General features: G+C 43.8%; 1 protein-coding gene across 2 annotated transcripts in view; it reads left to right on the plus strand.

Annotated features, from left to right (window-relative positions):
* PCSK5 (proprotein convertase subtilisin/kexin type 5) overlaps positions 1-12,154 on the plus strand; it is a 519,637-nt gene that overhangs the window by 494,532 nt on the left and 12,951 nt on the right. For both annotated transcript variants that reach the window (XM_027549490.1, XM_027549491.1), the window contains 2 exons: positions 407-584; positions 2,676-2,893. In XM_027549490.1, coding sequence (XP_027405291.1) covers positions 407-584; positions 2,676-2,893 — 396 coding nt within the window. The remainder of the gene's footprint in view (positions 1-406; positions 585-2,675; positions 2,894-12,154) is intronic.

The following is a 12,154-nucleotide window of genomic DNA, read 5'->3' on the forward strand; positions in this document are numbered from 1 at the left end:
ATAGTTGAAATTGTAAGAACTTGTCATCGCACTGGCCCTGCACTTTGTTTTCTTAAATGGAGCCCTGATTCCTGCCATCCCAGCACCCCTGCCCCAAATGTTCTCCCTATCCTTGGAGGCCCTTAACTTCCTCCTGCACACTCTGACAGACAGTGGTTTCTGTCCTGCCCACCACAGTCCATCCACTCTGACCTCTGTTTTTCCTCAACTCCTAATGACCTTATGGTTGATACTTGGACATTCATCTTAGCTCCTTGGATACTCATCAGCCCACAGGGTCACTGTCTCATTCCTCCTGCATCCCCTCTCATCACCCCCAACCCCGGTAAACAGTGGGGAGCATATAGAGCTTTGGAAGACCCATGTCATACTTGACATCAGGTCAGACTCTTTCCTCCCTTGGCAGACACAACCTGCGTGCAGGACTGCCCCGAAGGCTACTACGCTGATGAGGACAACCACCGGTGTGCCGCCTGCCACAGCTCTTGTAGGACATGTGAAGGACGACACAGCATGCAATGCCTCTCCTGCCAGCCAGGCTGGTTCCAGCTGGGACAGGAGTGCCTGACCCAGTGCAGAGAAGGGTAAGATGCTCAACGCACTAGCCCATAATCACTCCAGATTTCACTGTTAGCAAACCCATTCTGCGAATGAGGAAGCTAAATCCTGGAACACTTAGATAGCCAGACTGAAGTCTTACTGCCAGTAAGAAACAAAGATGAGAGTCCAACCCAAATGTAATTGCTCTCTAGAGGATTTCAGCCAGTTCACAGTCATGGAAGAGTAAACAGGAAAGGCAGAGGGACCCAATGAGATAACACACAGAGTCAGACTGTCAAGTCAGACCCACATGCCAAACATCACCAATTGGAAGGACACAATAATTACAAGGCAGAGGTGATTCTTCTCTTAGAGAAGCCCATGACCATGAAAGTAGGTTCTTTCTCTTCTGGATCTGTTCTGATCATATTTAATACATGAGGTCTAAGCAATGGATGTGGAGCATTGATTTTTATAAAGGGCACAATTTCCATTAAATATCTCCACTTTTACCCCACTAATTCTCCAACTGCCATGCCCCCATTAATCCACAAATTGCAGGTTTAGCTACCATAAGCAACCTAGATACACAGATGTGTCCTTTTAAAAGCATCTCACAGATAAGAGCTCTCCATCCTATGCTTATTCTGCTAGGAAACACTGAGTGTGTTTATCAGAAGGTCTAGTAACCAGCACATTTGGAAGAGGATTTGACTGGGTCATCTCTTCTGCCACCAGGCATCCCCAGAAAAGATAAAGACTGATTACAGGTCTGTTAACTCTTCCTTCCCAGTCAGTAACCTAAAGCATTGAGAGTTTCCAGACCCAAATTAGAGGGCTATAATCTTGGACTTTCCCCAAATGCTCTTGACCAAATGTGCACATCCTTATCTTCAGTTCTTTGTCTTGTGTTTTGATTCACCTCATTCATTCAACACATGCTTAATATAGAGTTAAGGTGAGTAGTACAAAGACTTTGTAAGAGCCTATTCTTCTTATATATCTCTTTCCCAGAAAATTATAAGCTCCTGGAAGAAAAACACATCTTATTTTTCACACAAGTTTCTACAACACTCAGCACAGAGCCACACACATTAGCAGCTCTCAAAAAACACCAGTCACATAAATCAATAAAGAAAGGTTCCTGCCAGACTAGAGAGGGAATGGGGTGGCCTGGCTCAGCCCTTCATCTTTATCTTAGTAAGTGCTTGAAAAATCTGGATCCCATATAAAGAATCTCCATCTTCCTCAAATCAAATCATTAGATACTCTTATGCAGACACACACACACAAAAAAATAATCTAAAAAGATTGCAGAACATGCAATTAAGAAAACAATTACTCCATAGTAAGTGAAGTTCCCTTTTGGAAGTGAGGCACAGGTTGCCATAAATCCCTTAAATGGGGAATAAATAGGGTATTAATTAGATATAAGTGGCCATTTTATTGATATAGTTCCTTTCGTAAAATCACTCATCCACATGCATAAACTTTGTGTGTTAAATCCCCTTGGGAAGGCAGGTGTATACTCTTCTGTACCCTGACCCCATGCACATCATTATTTTGGTATTTAACCTCAGAACATTTTTAAGGCCCAGTTACTGTTTGTACTTATGCATGAGATCCTCTTCCAGGCTATGAGGTTCAAGTGATTTCGTAGTCACCTCATGCCAAAAAAAGGGCATCCCTGATGACTCAGACAGTAAAGAATCTGCCTGCAATGCAAGAGACCCAGGTTCAGTCCCTGGATTAGGAAGATTCCCTGGAGAAGGGAATGGCAATCCACTCCAGTATTCTTGCCTGGAGAATTCCATGGATAGAGGAGCCTGGCTGACTACAGTCCATGAAGTCTCAAAGAGTCGGACTTGACTGAGCAACTGAACGACAACTTGGTGTGATCTGTGCTAGGTCCTTCCACGTGTGTCATCTAACGTAATCCCCACAGATATCAGGGAGGGATTGTAATGTTCAATTTATGGATAAGAAAATGAGACTCAAGAGATATATTAGTATAATTGGTAATGAATCTAATAAGTAGATTCTAAAAGCACTCAGTTTGTAACCATGATTTTTCCCACCACACCCAACCTCTGAGCAAGCTTAGTACTGATCCTTTGCTTCTCTCCTTGGTTCAGATATTATGCAGAAAACTCCACAGGACAGTGCAAGAGGTGCCACAGGAGCTGCAAGGCCTGCCAGGGCCCGCAGCCCACAGACTGCCTGTCCTGCGATCCATTCTTCTTTCTGCTCCGCTCCAAAGGACAGTGCCATCGCACCTGTCCAGAGCATTACTACATGGAGCCAAGCACCCAGACCTGTGAGAGATGCCACCCGACCTGTGATAAATGCAAAGGTGAGGACCCATCTAATCATGTTGCACATGTGAATGGAAAAATGCAAAGTTTTTCTTTCTGCTTTTTCCTTCTCTCCTTCCATCACCTTTGGAGGTTCCTCTTGCTTGCCAACCTCATAGCCGACCCTCTCTAAGATCAGCACCCGATGCTCTCTTTCAGCTTCTGTGCATTAGCCCTCTACCCCTAACTGCTCCTGCACCACACTGCTGCCTCATCAGATCCTCCCATCCTTCAAGGCCCAGATACAGACATCATCCCCTACAGCAAGTGTTTTCCACCTACTGCCTTCCTTCTCTGCCTGACTAACTTGGAATCTGCCAGGCAGAATTAATTTCGTTATTTCAACAATTATGTTGGCCTAAAATTGTTCCAAGCTCCATCTTATTCTCCAGAGACCTACTTGTCTGTCTCAGAGATTCTTAAAATCAACATGTCCCAGAGTAAATACAATCTGGGTTTCCGCTGATATTCACTCCTTCTGTTAATGGATCCACTGTCCAACAAATTGCCCAGGTCTGATATCTTGAAGTTATCTTTCATTTGCCTCCTGTACACTCACATACCCTCCAACAGTGGTAAACTTCAAGGCCTATTTATTCTCCCCACTAAACATTTCTCTGCTCAGATTTCTTTCTCAATTCCTACTATCCTGATTCTTTATTCTTAGCATCTTAGATAATTTTCTGAAATAGTTGGCACACCACCCCAACTCTGGTCTTGCTACTCCATACCCAGGTCATCCTGCACAATAAGTAATCCCAGAGTAATCTTTCTAAAATTCAACTTCGCTCATTTTTCTCCATAGTCTGACACACAATATTATGGTGAATTCCTCTCAACATTTAAGAAAGAAATACCTCCTACGATGTTTTTATTCTTAAAATATATTAGATTAATATTGATAGCTGATAGGATACATTCCAATCATCTTGGCTATAACTTGCTCTTTTTCTATATAAATTTTATAATCAGTCACATATCATTTAAAGAATCCCTTGGATATTAATGCATTGCACTGAAATCCATCTTTACAATCTGGAGTCATCATGTTTATAAACATGGTATAGCAACCAGTCCATTCTGAAGGAGATCAGCCCTGGGATTTCTTTGGAAGGAATGATGCTAAAGCTGAAACTCCAGTACTTTGGCCACCTCATGCGAAGAGTTGACTCATTGGAAAAGACTCTGATGCTGGGAGGAATTGGGGGCAGGAGGAGAAGGGGACGACAGAGGATGAGATGGCTGGATGGCATCACTGACTCGATGGACGTGAGGATAAGCGAACTCCGGGAGATGGTGATGGACAGGGAGGCCTGGCATGCTGCAATTCATGGGGTCGCAAAGAGTCGGACACGACTGAGCAGCTTCACTTTCACTTTCCACTTTCATGCATTGGAGAAGGAAATGGCAACCCACTCCAGTGTTCTTGCCTGGAGAATCCCAGGGACGGGGGAGCCTGGTGGGCTGCTGTCTATGGGGTCGCACAGAGTCGGACACGACTGAAGCAACTTAGCAGTAGCAGGAGCAACTGAACTGACTGACTGATAGCTATCTCTCCAATCTACACACTCACTCTTTTTCCTGATACTTTAAATAAATGTTATCTATCTTTAAAAAGTAACTGAATTCTTTCCTCAGTCAGTCCTCTTAGTTTATAGTCTCAACTCTCCTTCCATATACCTTGAACCTGGAACCACCCAGAACCACTCAGCAGCCACCAAATAGATCATCACTTTCATGCCTCCATGACTTTTACCTGTGCATTTCTTCCTCCTGGAGAACAACACTATTAACTCTCAAGTTAAAGACCCAGGTTGAATGTCATCTTCTCTTGAAGCTTTACTTAATCTTCCCAGAAATCTTTCTTCTTCCTAATTTTACAGTCACAGCTGTTTTTACATTACATTTCAATTAAACATGTCCGTCTCTCTTACTAATTGTAAGACCCTCAAAGCAAGGACTGGACCACATTCATTTTGTAGCCCCTATTTCTAGTCTAGAGTATCATACATAGTAAGTTTTCATTAAGTGTTTTCCAAATGGATGAATGAATAGAAAACAAATAAATTCTAATGTCTTTTTGCAAATCAAAAAATGTCAGGCACTCTGTAACCAACCAGTCCTCTGTTAAGCTCTCAGACTTATTATTCTACCTGACTGATAGTGTAAGGACGTCTCTCTGCTAATAAGACTCTCCATTGATTTCAGGGTAGAATCTTAGTAGCTTTGCATAGGAAGTTCTTCATAATGAGACTCTGCTCATAGTCACCTCTTATCCCTCCTCCTCCTCCACCACCATCCTCTTGCTGCTGCTGCTAAGTCACTTCAGTCGTGTCCGACTCTGTGCAACCCCATGGACTGCAGCCTACCAGGGTCCCCCGTCCCTGGGATTCTCCAGGCAAAAACACAGGAGTGGGTTGCCATTTCCTTATCCAATGCGTGAAAGTGAAAAGTGAAAGTGAAGTTGCTCAGTCGTGTCTGACTCTTAGTGACCCCATGGACTGCAGCCCACCAGGCTCCTCCATCCATGGGATTTTCCAGGCAAGAGTACTGGAGTGGGGTGCCATTGCCTTCTCCAACCATCCTCTTATCCAAGCACGATTATTTACTGTAAACCTGAGCCAACCATGCTGTTTCTCCTTCTGGGGTACTTCTCCAGCCTGTTTTGTCTGGCTACCTCTTTTCCACCTGTTAGAGTCAGCATTTTCTCTAGAAAGCCTCCTGTAACCTGTCTCCACTTATCTGTGTTTGATAAGTACACTACAATCATTCACCTTTTTATTTATGCAACACTTATCGAGCACTATGACCCAGATAATGCCAATACAACTGTGAACAGGAAAAACAGGTTCCCTGCGGTCAAAAGGGCATATTTTATAATTGCTTGCTTACTTTTTTGTCTCTCTTCCTCTAGACTGAGATCCTCAAATGCACACAGTAATGTGTCTTGCTTACCTTAGCTTCTCTAGCACTTGGCATGGTCACGGGAACGGGTGGCAGTGGCAGTGGGTTACTTCAAGGGCTCCTGCAGGCGATGGTGGGGACCTCAAGCCAGGGCAGCAGAGGTCTGGTTAACAGGCAGAGCCCCACACCTGCTCAAGGCCCAGGTTATGGTAGCAGCTACAAATGTCAGTTTAGTCAAGGCTATGGTTTTTCCAGTGGTCATGTATGGATGTGAAAGTTGGACTGTGAAGAAAGCTGAGCACCAAGGAATTGATGCTTTTGAACTGTGGTGTCGGAGAAGACTCTTGAGAGTCCCTTGGACTGCAAGGAAATCCAACCAGTCCATTCTAAAGGAGATCAGTCCTGGGTGTTCTTTGGAAGGAATGATGCTAAAGCTGAAACTCCAATACTTTGGCCACCTGATGGGAAGAGTTGACTCATTGGAAAAGACTGATGCTGGGAGGAGGAAAAGGGGACGACAGAGGATGAGATGGCTGGATGGCATCACCGATTCGATGGACATGAGTTTGAGTGAACTCCGGGAGTTGGTGATGGACAGGGAGGCCTGGAGTGCTGCAATTCATGGGGTCGCAAAGAGTCGGACACGACTGAGCGACTGAACTAAACTGACCGCAGTCCTCAACACACCTAACGCAGTGGAGCTCTGCGCTCTGTACAATCTCTACCTCAATCCATCATGACCATCAGCGTGCCCGCCCCCCGCAGCTAAGGCAGGCAAGAAGTCCATCTCCAACGGGGAAGTGATGGAAAAGCTAGAGGGCATGGCGCATGCACCGGCTTTCCAAGAGCACCACGTGCCTCCTCCACTTCAAGGGTGAGGTGGAGACAAGAATAGTCAGTTCTTTCCTCACCTGCCTCCAGGGCAAGACCATTCAGCTCAGCAGCTTCGCCGACGTCCTTAAGGTGAGCACTGCTGAGTTCAAAATGGATTTCACCACCCGCCATGACTGGGACTCCTTCACCTGTGATGGAAGGAGTGAATGAAACGCTGCCGCGAGAGGCTGAACACGATTCACGTGGCAGCGAGGGCAGCCCAGAAAACGGCTCCTCCTGAAGGAGTACGGCTCGGAGAAGCTGGGCGAGGAGGTTCTGCTCGAGGAGTCTAAGTCTGAGGAAACACGACAGGTGACCCAGGCTAGGAGGAGATGCCCGACCCGAACTTCCGCACATTCAATCTGGGGGACACTGGACCTTTGAGGTCCAGCACGACGGATCTTCTTCCAAGCCGCCGGCGCCTTGCGCGGGGTGACGCTCACGTACACAGGCGAGGCTTACAAAGCCCTGGTTTGCGGCCTCCAGGTTTCTTTTGATTAGACCAAACACCTGAGTGATGCCTCAATTAAGAACTGGTTCCTCAAGCGGCAGAAGTTTCTGCAGCTGAAACAGCAGACAGCAGAAGAGCACCAGAGAGGCAGAGGCACAGGAGGAGCAGAGCAAAGGAAAACAGGAAAAACTAGAGAACGAGAGGAATTGGAGAGAAAGCAGAGAAGCTTCCACATGAGGGAACTAAAGCAGAAGGGCTGGGAATTCCATCAGAATCTTTCTAGAAGCTGCAAGAAGGAGCAAAATGCTGCGAGGAAAAAACAAAAAAAAAACACATACAGAGAAAGGAAACCACAGCAGGTCAGGAGGAATCTGCAGCCCATAATGCTAATTGCGGGGCGGCTGAGCCAGGCCAAGGTGCTGAGCCAGGCCAAGGTACTGCCCCGCGTGGCGCCCACGATCTCCATCTCCAGCGTGGGACCACCTCTTCCAGCTAAGCTAAGATGTAACCTGTGGGGTTTTTTTGAAACTCCCAGCCACAACCTTTCTCCTCCTTCGTTGGTTGCCAACGTAACACTCCATCCCCCACCCCTCAATTGTCTTAACACGAAGTGGGGGAAAACTTGGTGAGAGGGCTCAATACAGTTTTTGTATTGTTTTAAAGTAACTCTAAGTAACATAAACATTACATTACTCATAGCTGCTGCTGCTAAGTCGCTTCAGTCGTGTCCGACTCTGTGCGACCCCATAGACGGAAGCCCACCAGCCTCCCCTGTCCCTAGGATTCTCCAGGCAAGAATACTGGAGTGGGTTGCCATTTCCTTCTCCAGTGCGTGAAAGTGAAAAGTGAAAGGGAAGTCGCTCAGTCGAGTCCGACTCTTAGCGACCCCATGGACTGCAGCCTACCAGGCTCCGCCGTCCATGGGATTTTCCAGGCAAGAGTACTGGAGTGGGGTGCCATCGCCTTCTCTGTTATTCATAGCTAGAAAGTGCTTATAGGCTAGTGGACAACCTCAACTATCCTAGGAGTGGTCATGTGCTTTTCATAGTAGTCCTAGAATTTCTTTTATGTATCTCACAGCATAGTGTGTCACCTCTGATCAATAGAAAGATAATCTAAGGCAGATATATCTTAGTTTTTTTCATAGTCACATTCTTAAAAATGAACAAATAAAATTAATAATATATTAACCAACATATAAAAATATTTAACATATTGTCAATATGAAAATTATTTAGATTATACTTTCTTTTTTTGTACTGAGTCTTAAAATCTGATGTTTATTTTACATTTACGCACAACTCAAATTGGAGTAGCTACATTACAAGTGTCCAATAGTCACTGTATGACTGCTGCTGCTGCTAAGTCACTTCAGTTGTGTCCGACTCTGTGAGACCCCATGGATGGCAGCCCACCAGGCTCCTCTGTCCCTGGGAATCTCCAGGCAAGAATACTGGAGTGGGTTGCCATTTCCTTCTCCAACTGTATGGCTAGGAGCTACCATATTGGACAGCTCATTTCTAATTTAGAACAGCGGTTGCAGATTGTATTTTAGCAGCAGGCCATTTTCTTCAGATGAAACCTTTGGCTGAATCCTATTATGTAAATAATCAGGGCTGCTGCTGCTGCTCAGATTGAAGCAGAACAGGATATCAGAGCCCCATCTGATGCCCCATTTGTCCCCTCCCAAGCACTTCCAGGCAGTTCTTGAGGCAGCTCCATAAATCCATAGCATACAGTGGTACCCATTCACTCATCTACAATTGATTTTAATCTTTCAAAGAATTACCTTCCAAACAAACTGCATTTGAATAATCATTAATTTGTGTTCTTTTTTTTTTCCATTTCAGAGGCATGTATAATTGCTGCTCAGAACTTTTAATCAGGATCAGATAACAAACAAGAGATTACAGTGAATTAGGGGTGAAGTGGGAGAGTAGTGGGAACTTTGCATTGTCATTGGCCCTGTGATAGTAAATATTGACCTTCTATGAGGTTTTTTGGAAAGTTGAAGGTAGTACCTCTGATGCCACTGTTACTAGATTCGAGGGGCTTTCATTCCATCTAGGATTGCCAGATAAAATACTGTATTTTAATTTCCTACATATAAAAACACAAGTCCTAACTCCCTAGTTCAGTGCAGTGCTACTTGGGGGAGGAGAAACATTTGTTAATAGTTTCTAATCAGGATCAGGCAACCATCATTAGGTAAGTTAATGTCTCTTAACATCAGTCAATCAAAACAGGGCAGCACCAGCTTTTTAAGAATTTTGTAGGGATTGGAAAAATTTTTAGTGATGTCAGCACAGTTTGAAAAAACTATAAATTTTTTTACTTGGATTTGGGATTTCCTGAGTGAATTAATGATGATGGTTGGGAGCATTCCCAGGCTCAAAAATTCACCAATACCTTCAGATAATGGAATACTAGCCAGTATTAAAGAGAGATGAGCTATCAAGCCATAAAAAGATACAGAGGAAACTTAAATACCTATTAATGAAAGAGGCAGCTCTGAAAAAGCTTCCTACTGTATGACTTCAACTATGTGACATTGTGGAAATGGTGTGGTTTCGAGGGGGTGGGGGGGGGGCAGGGGGTGTGGGATAGGGAGAGATGAATAGGCAGAGCACAGAGGATTTTTCAGTTCAGTTCAGTTCACTTTAGTCAAAGCTCAGCCATGTCCGACTCTTGGCGACCCCATGAATCGCAACATGCCAGGCCTCCCTGTCCATCACCAACTCCCGGAGTTCACTGAGACTCACGTCCATCGAGTCGGTGATGCCATCCAGCCATCTCATCCTCTGTCGTCCCCTTCTCCTCCTGCCCCTAATCCCTCCCAGCATCAGAGTCTTTTCCAATGAGTCAACTCTTTGCATGAGGTGGCCACAGTACTGGAGTTTCAGCTTTAGCATCATTCCTTCCAAAGAACACCCAGGGCTGATCTCCTTTAGAATGGACTGGTTGGATCTCCTTGCGAGGATTTTTAGGGTAGTGAAAATATTCTGTATGATACTAAAATGATGGATACATGTAATTATACCCTTGTTCAAACCCATAGAATATTCAACACAAAGAGGGAACCCCAACATAAACTACAGACTTAGGGTGATTATAATATGTCAAAGAAGGTTTATCTTTGTTTAAAAAAAAATTCAATTCTGGTGAGTTATGTTAATGGGGAAGGCTATGCATGTGTGAAGGCAGGAGGTATACAGGAAATCCTTGTACCTCTCTGTCAAAGATTTTGTTGTAAACCTAAAACTGCTCTAAATGAATAATAATAGTAAAGTCTTAAAGATAAAGTTCATCAACACAACCTCCCTAAGATTGTATTCCAGGGATGACAGGGCATAGCTGGGTGAATCGTAAAGCCACCCTGAGTGTTTGTGCCTCCCCTCCTGTATTTGACATGAACCCCCAGTATTCCTGGTCAATGCCTTCTATCTTTGATGTTCATTTCTTCTGCCATCCTTTCTTCACCTACCACACACATCCTTTGCTGGTTAATGAATCTTTGTGCTGCCTTCTGATTTTGCAATATAGAGATTAAAAAATTTGGGGACAAGTTTTCTCCTGGGTTGTAAACTGGGTGAAAAAACAAAGGATGAATTCTTTCCTTCTTAAAGTATTAGCTGTCATACTAAGAAATGAGGGTGCATAAAGGGTCCAGGGAAAATTTCCCACCCTAAATAAGTAACTTACCAAGTAGATTGTGTTTCATTCACATTTGACTGCCCAATAATATTAGGCTGTTACAAAATACTTAAAAGAACTAAAGGCATTGGGGAAGGACAACCTACTAAGGACCAGTATGTATCTTTTATGCACCAGGTTTCTTTATAATTAGCTCTTTCCTTGCCTTCATGCATTTCACTTTGTATTTATCCTCCACACAAAATTGTTTTAAATAAAAATCTAGGCTGGTTAACCAAAGCTTCCAAACTCTCTCAAGCTGCCTCTCTCTTCCAGTGTGGAATGACACCACAGACAGACCCTGGGGTGGCTCTGCATTATTGAATTCATCCCATGGGGGTCAGTCCAAGGGAGAGCAGATGGTGAGCTGTTCTGAATTTTAGGGAAATACCAAAGCTGTCTTTATAGGTCCCAAGTTTCCTACAGATCCTTCAAAGCAATGATAAATGAAAGGTGTTAAACTTGAAAAAAAAAAAAAAATAGAAAACATTCTGGAAATTAACAAACTACCTTTTGCAAAAGACACAGAGTACCCTAAGTATGCAGATTTTGTAACAAATCAGTGTAGGCGATGTAAATGGAGTCCTGGCTTGTCACCCAGAAGTGACAGGTAGTACCTTTGGGAATTTCCCAGAATCCAAACCAAATTTCTCCTGGCCTCCTGGGTAAATGTAAGCAAACTTACAACCCAAATTTTGTAATCTAACCTTTTACACCCTTTCCCCCCCTCTGTTAATTTCTCCTACCTTTAATTTCTCTTCATAAAGGAAAAAACCCCACAGTTTTGTATTTTAAAATTGGAGTAAAACACTGAAGATGTATTTTAGAAAACTGGCGAGGGGGAAGGAAAGAGGTAGGAGAAGATTGATTCTTTCATCAGAGACCACAGTTGTGTTCGGAACATGTAGGAAATTCTGTGTGAAGCTGGAGGGAATATAGAAATAGAATGGCTTTGAATTTCTATCATTATAGGCAGCCCCCAATCTAAGAAGTTTGGTAATAAAGATTTATTATCTGAGCTGTTGTTCAGAAGTCAGAATTCATTTTTTCATAGAAACATTATAAATGATAGTTCATAGATCGGATATGAAAAGTAGATTGAAATCCATAGTGAATTTAAGATGAGGACTCAAGGTTCTACTTCAAGTTCAACTAACCACCCTTTACAATATTTTTCTAATGGAAAGATCTATAGATCATGTTCCAGCTCATGGTATCAGGCACATTCCATGCCTCATCTATCTCCCTGCTCCTGCTTCTCTTTCTAACACAGTGAACTAAAGCTCAGCTCTCCTGTTCCCAAACTCTCTCCAGAAGTTATCCCTTGCTAATTACATAG

This window comes from Bos indicus x Bos taurus, chromosome 8, assembly GCF_003369695.1.
Source record: "Bos indicus x Bos taurus breed Angus x Brahman F1 hybrid chromosome 8, Bos_hybrid_MaternalHap_v2.0, whole genome shotgun sequence".
Taxonomy (NCBI): Eukaryota; Metazoa; Chordata; class Mammalia; order Artiodactyla; family Bovidae; genus Bos; species Bos indicus x Bos taurus.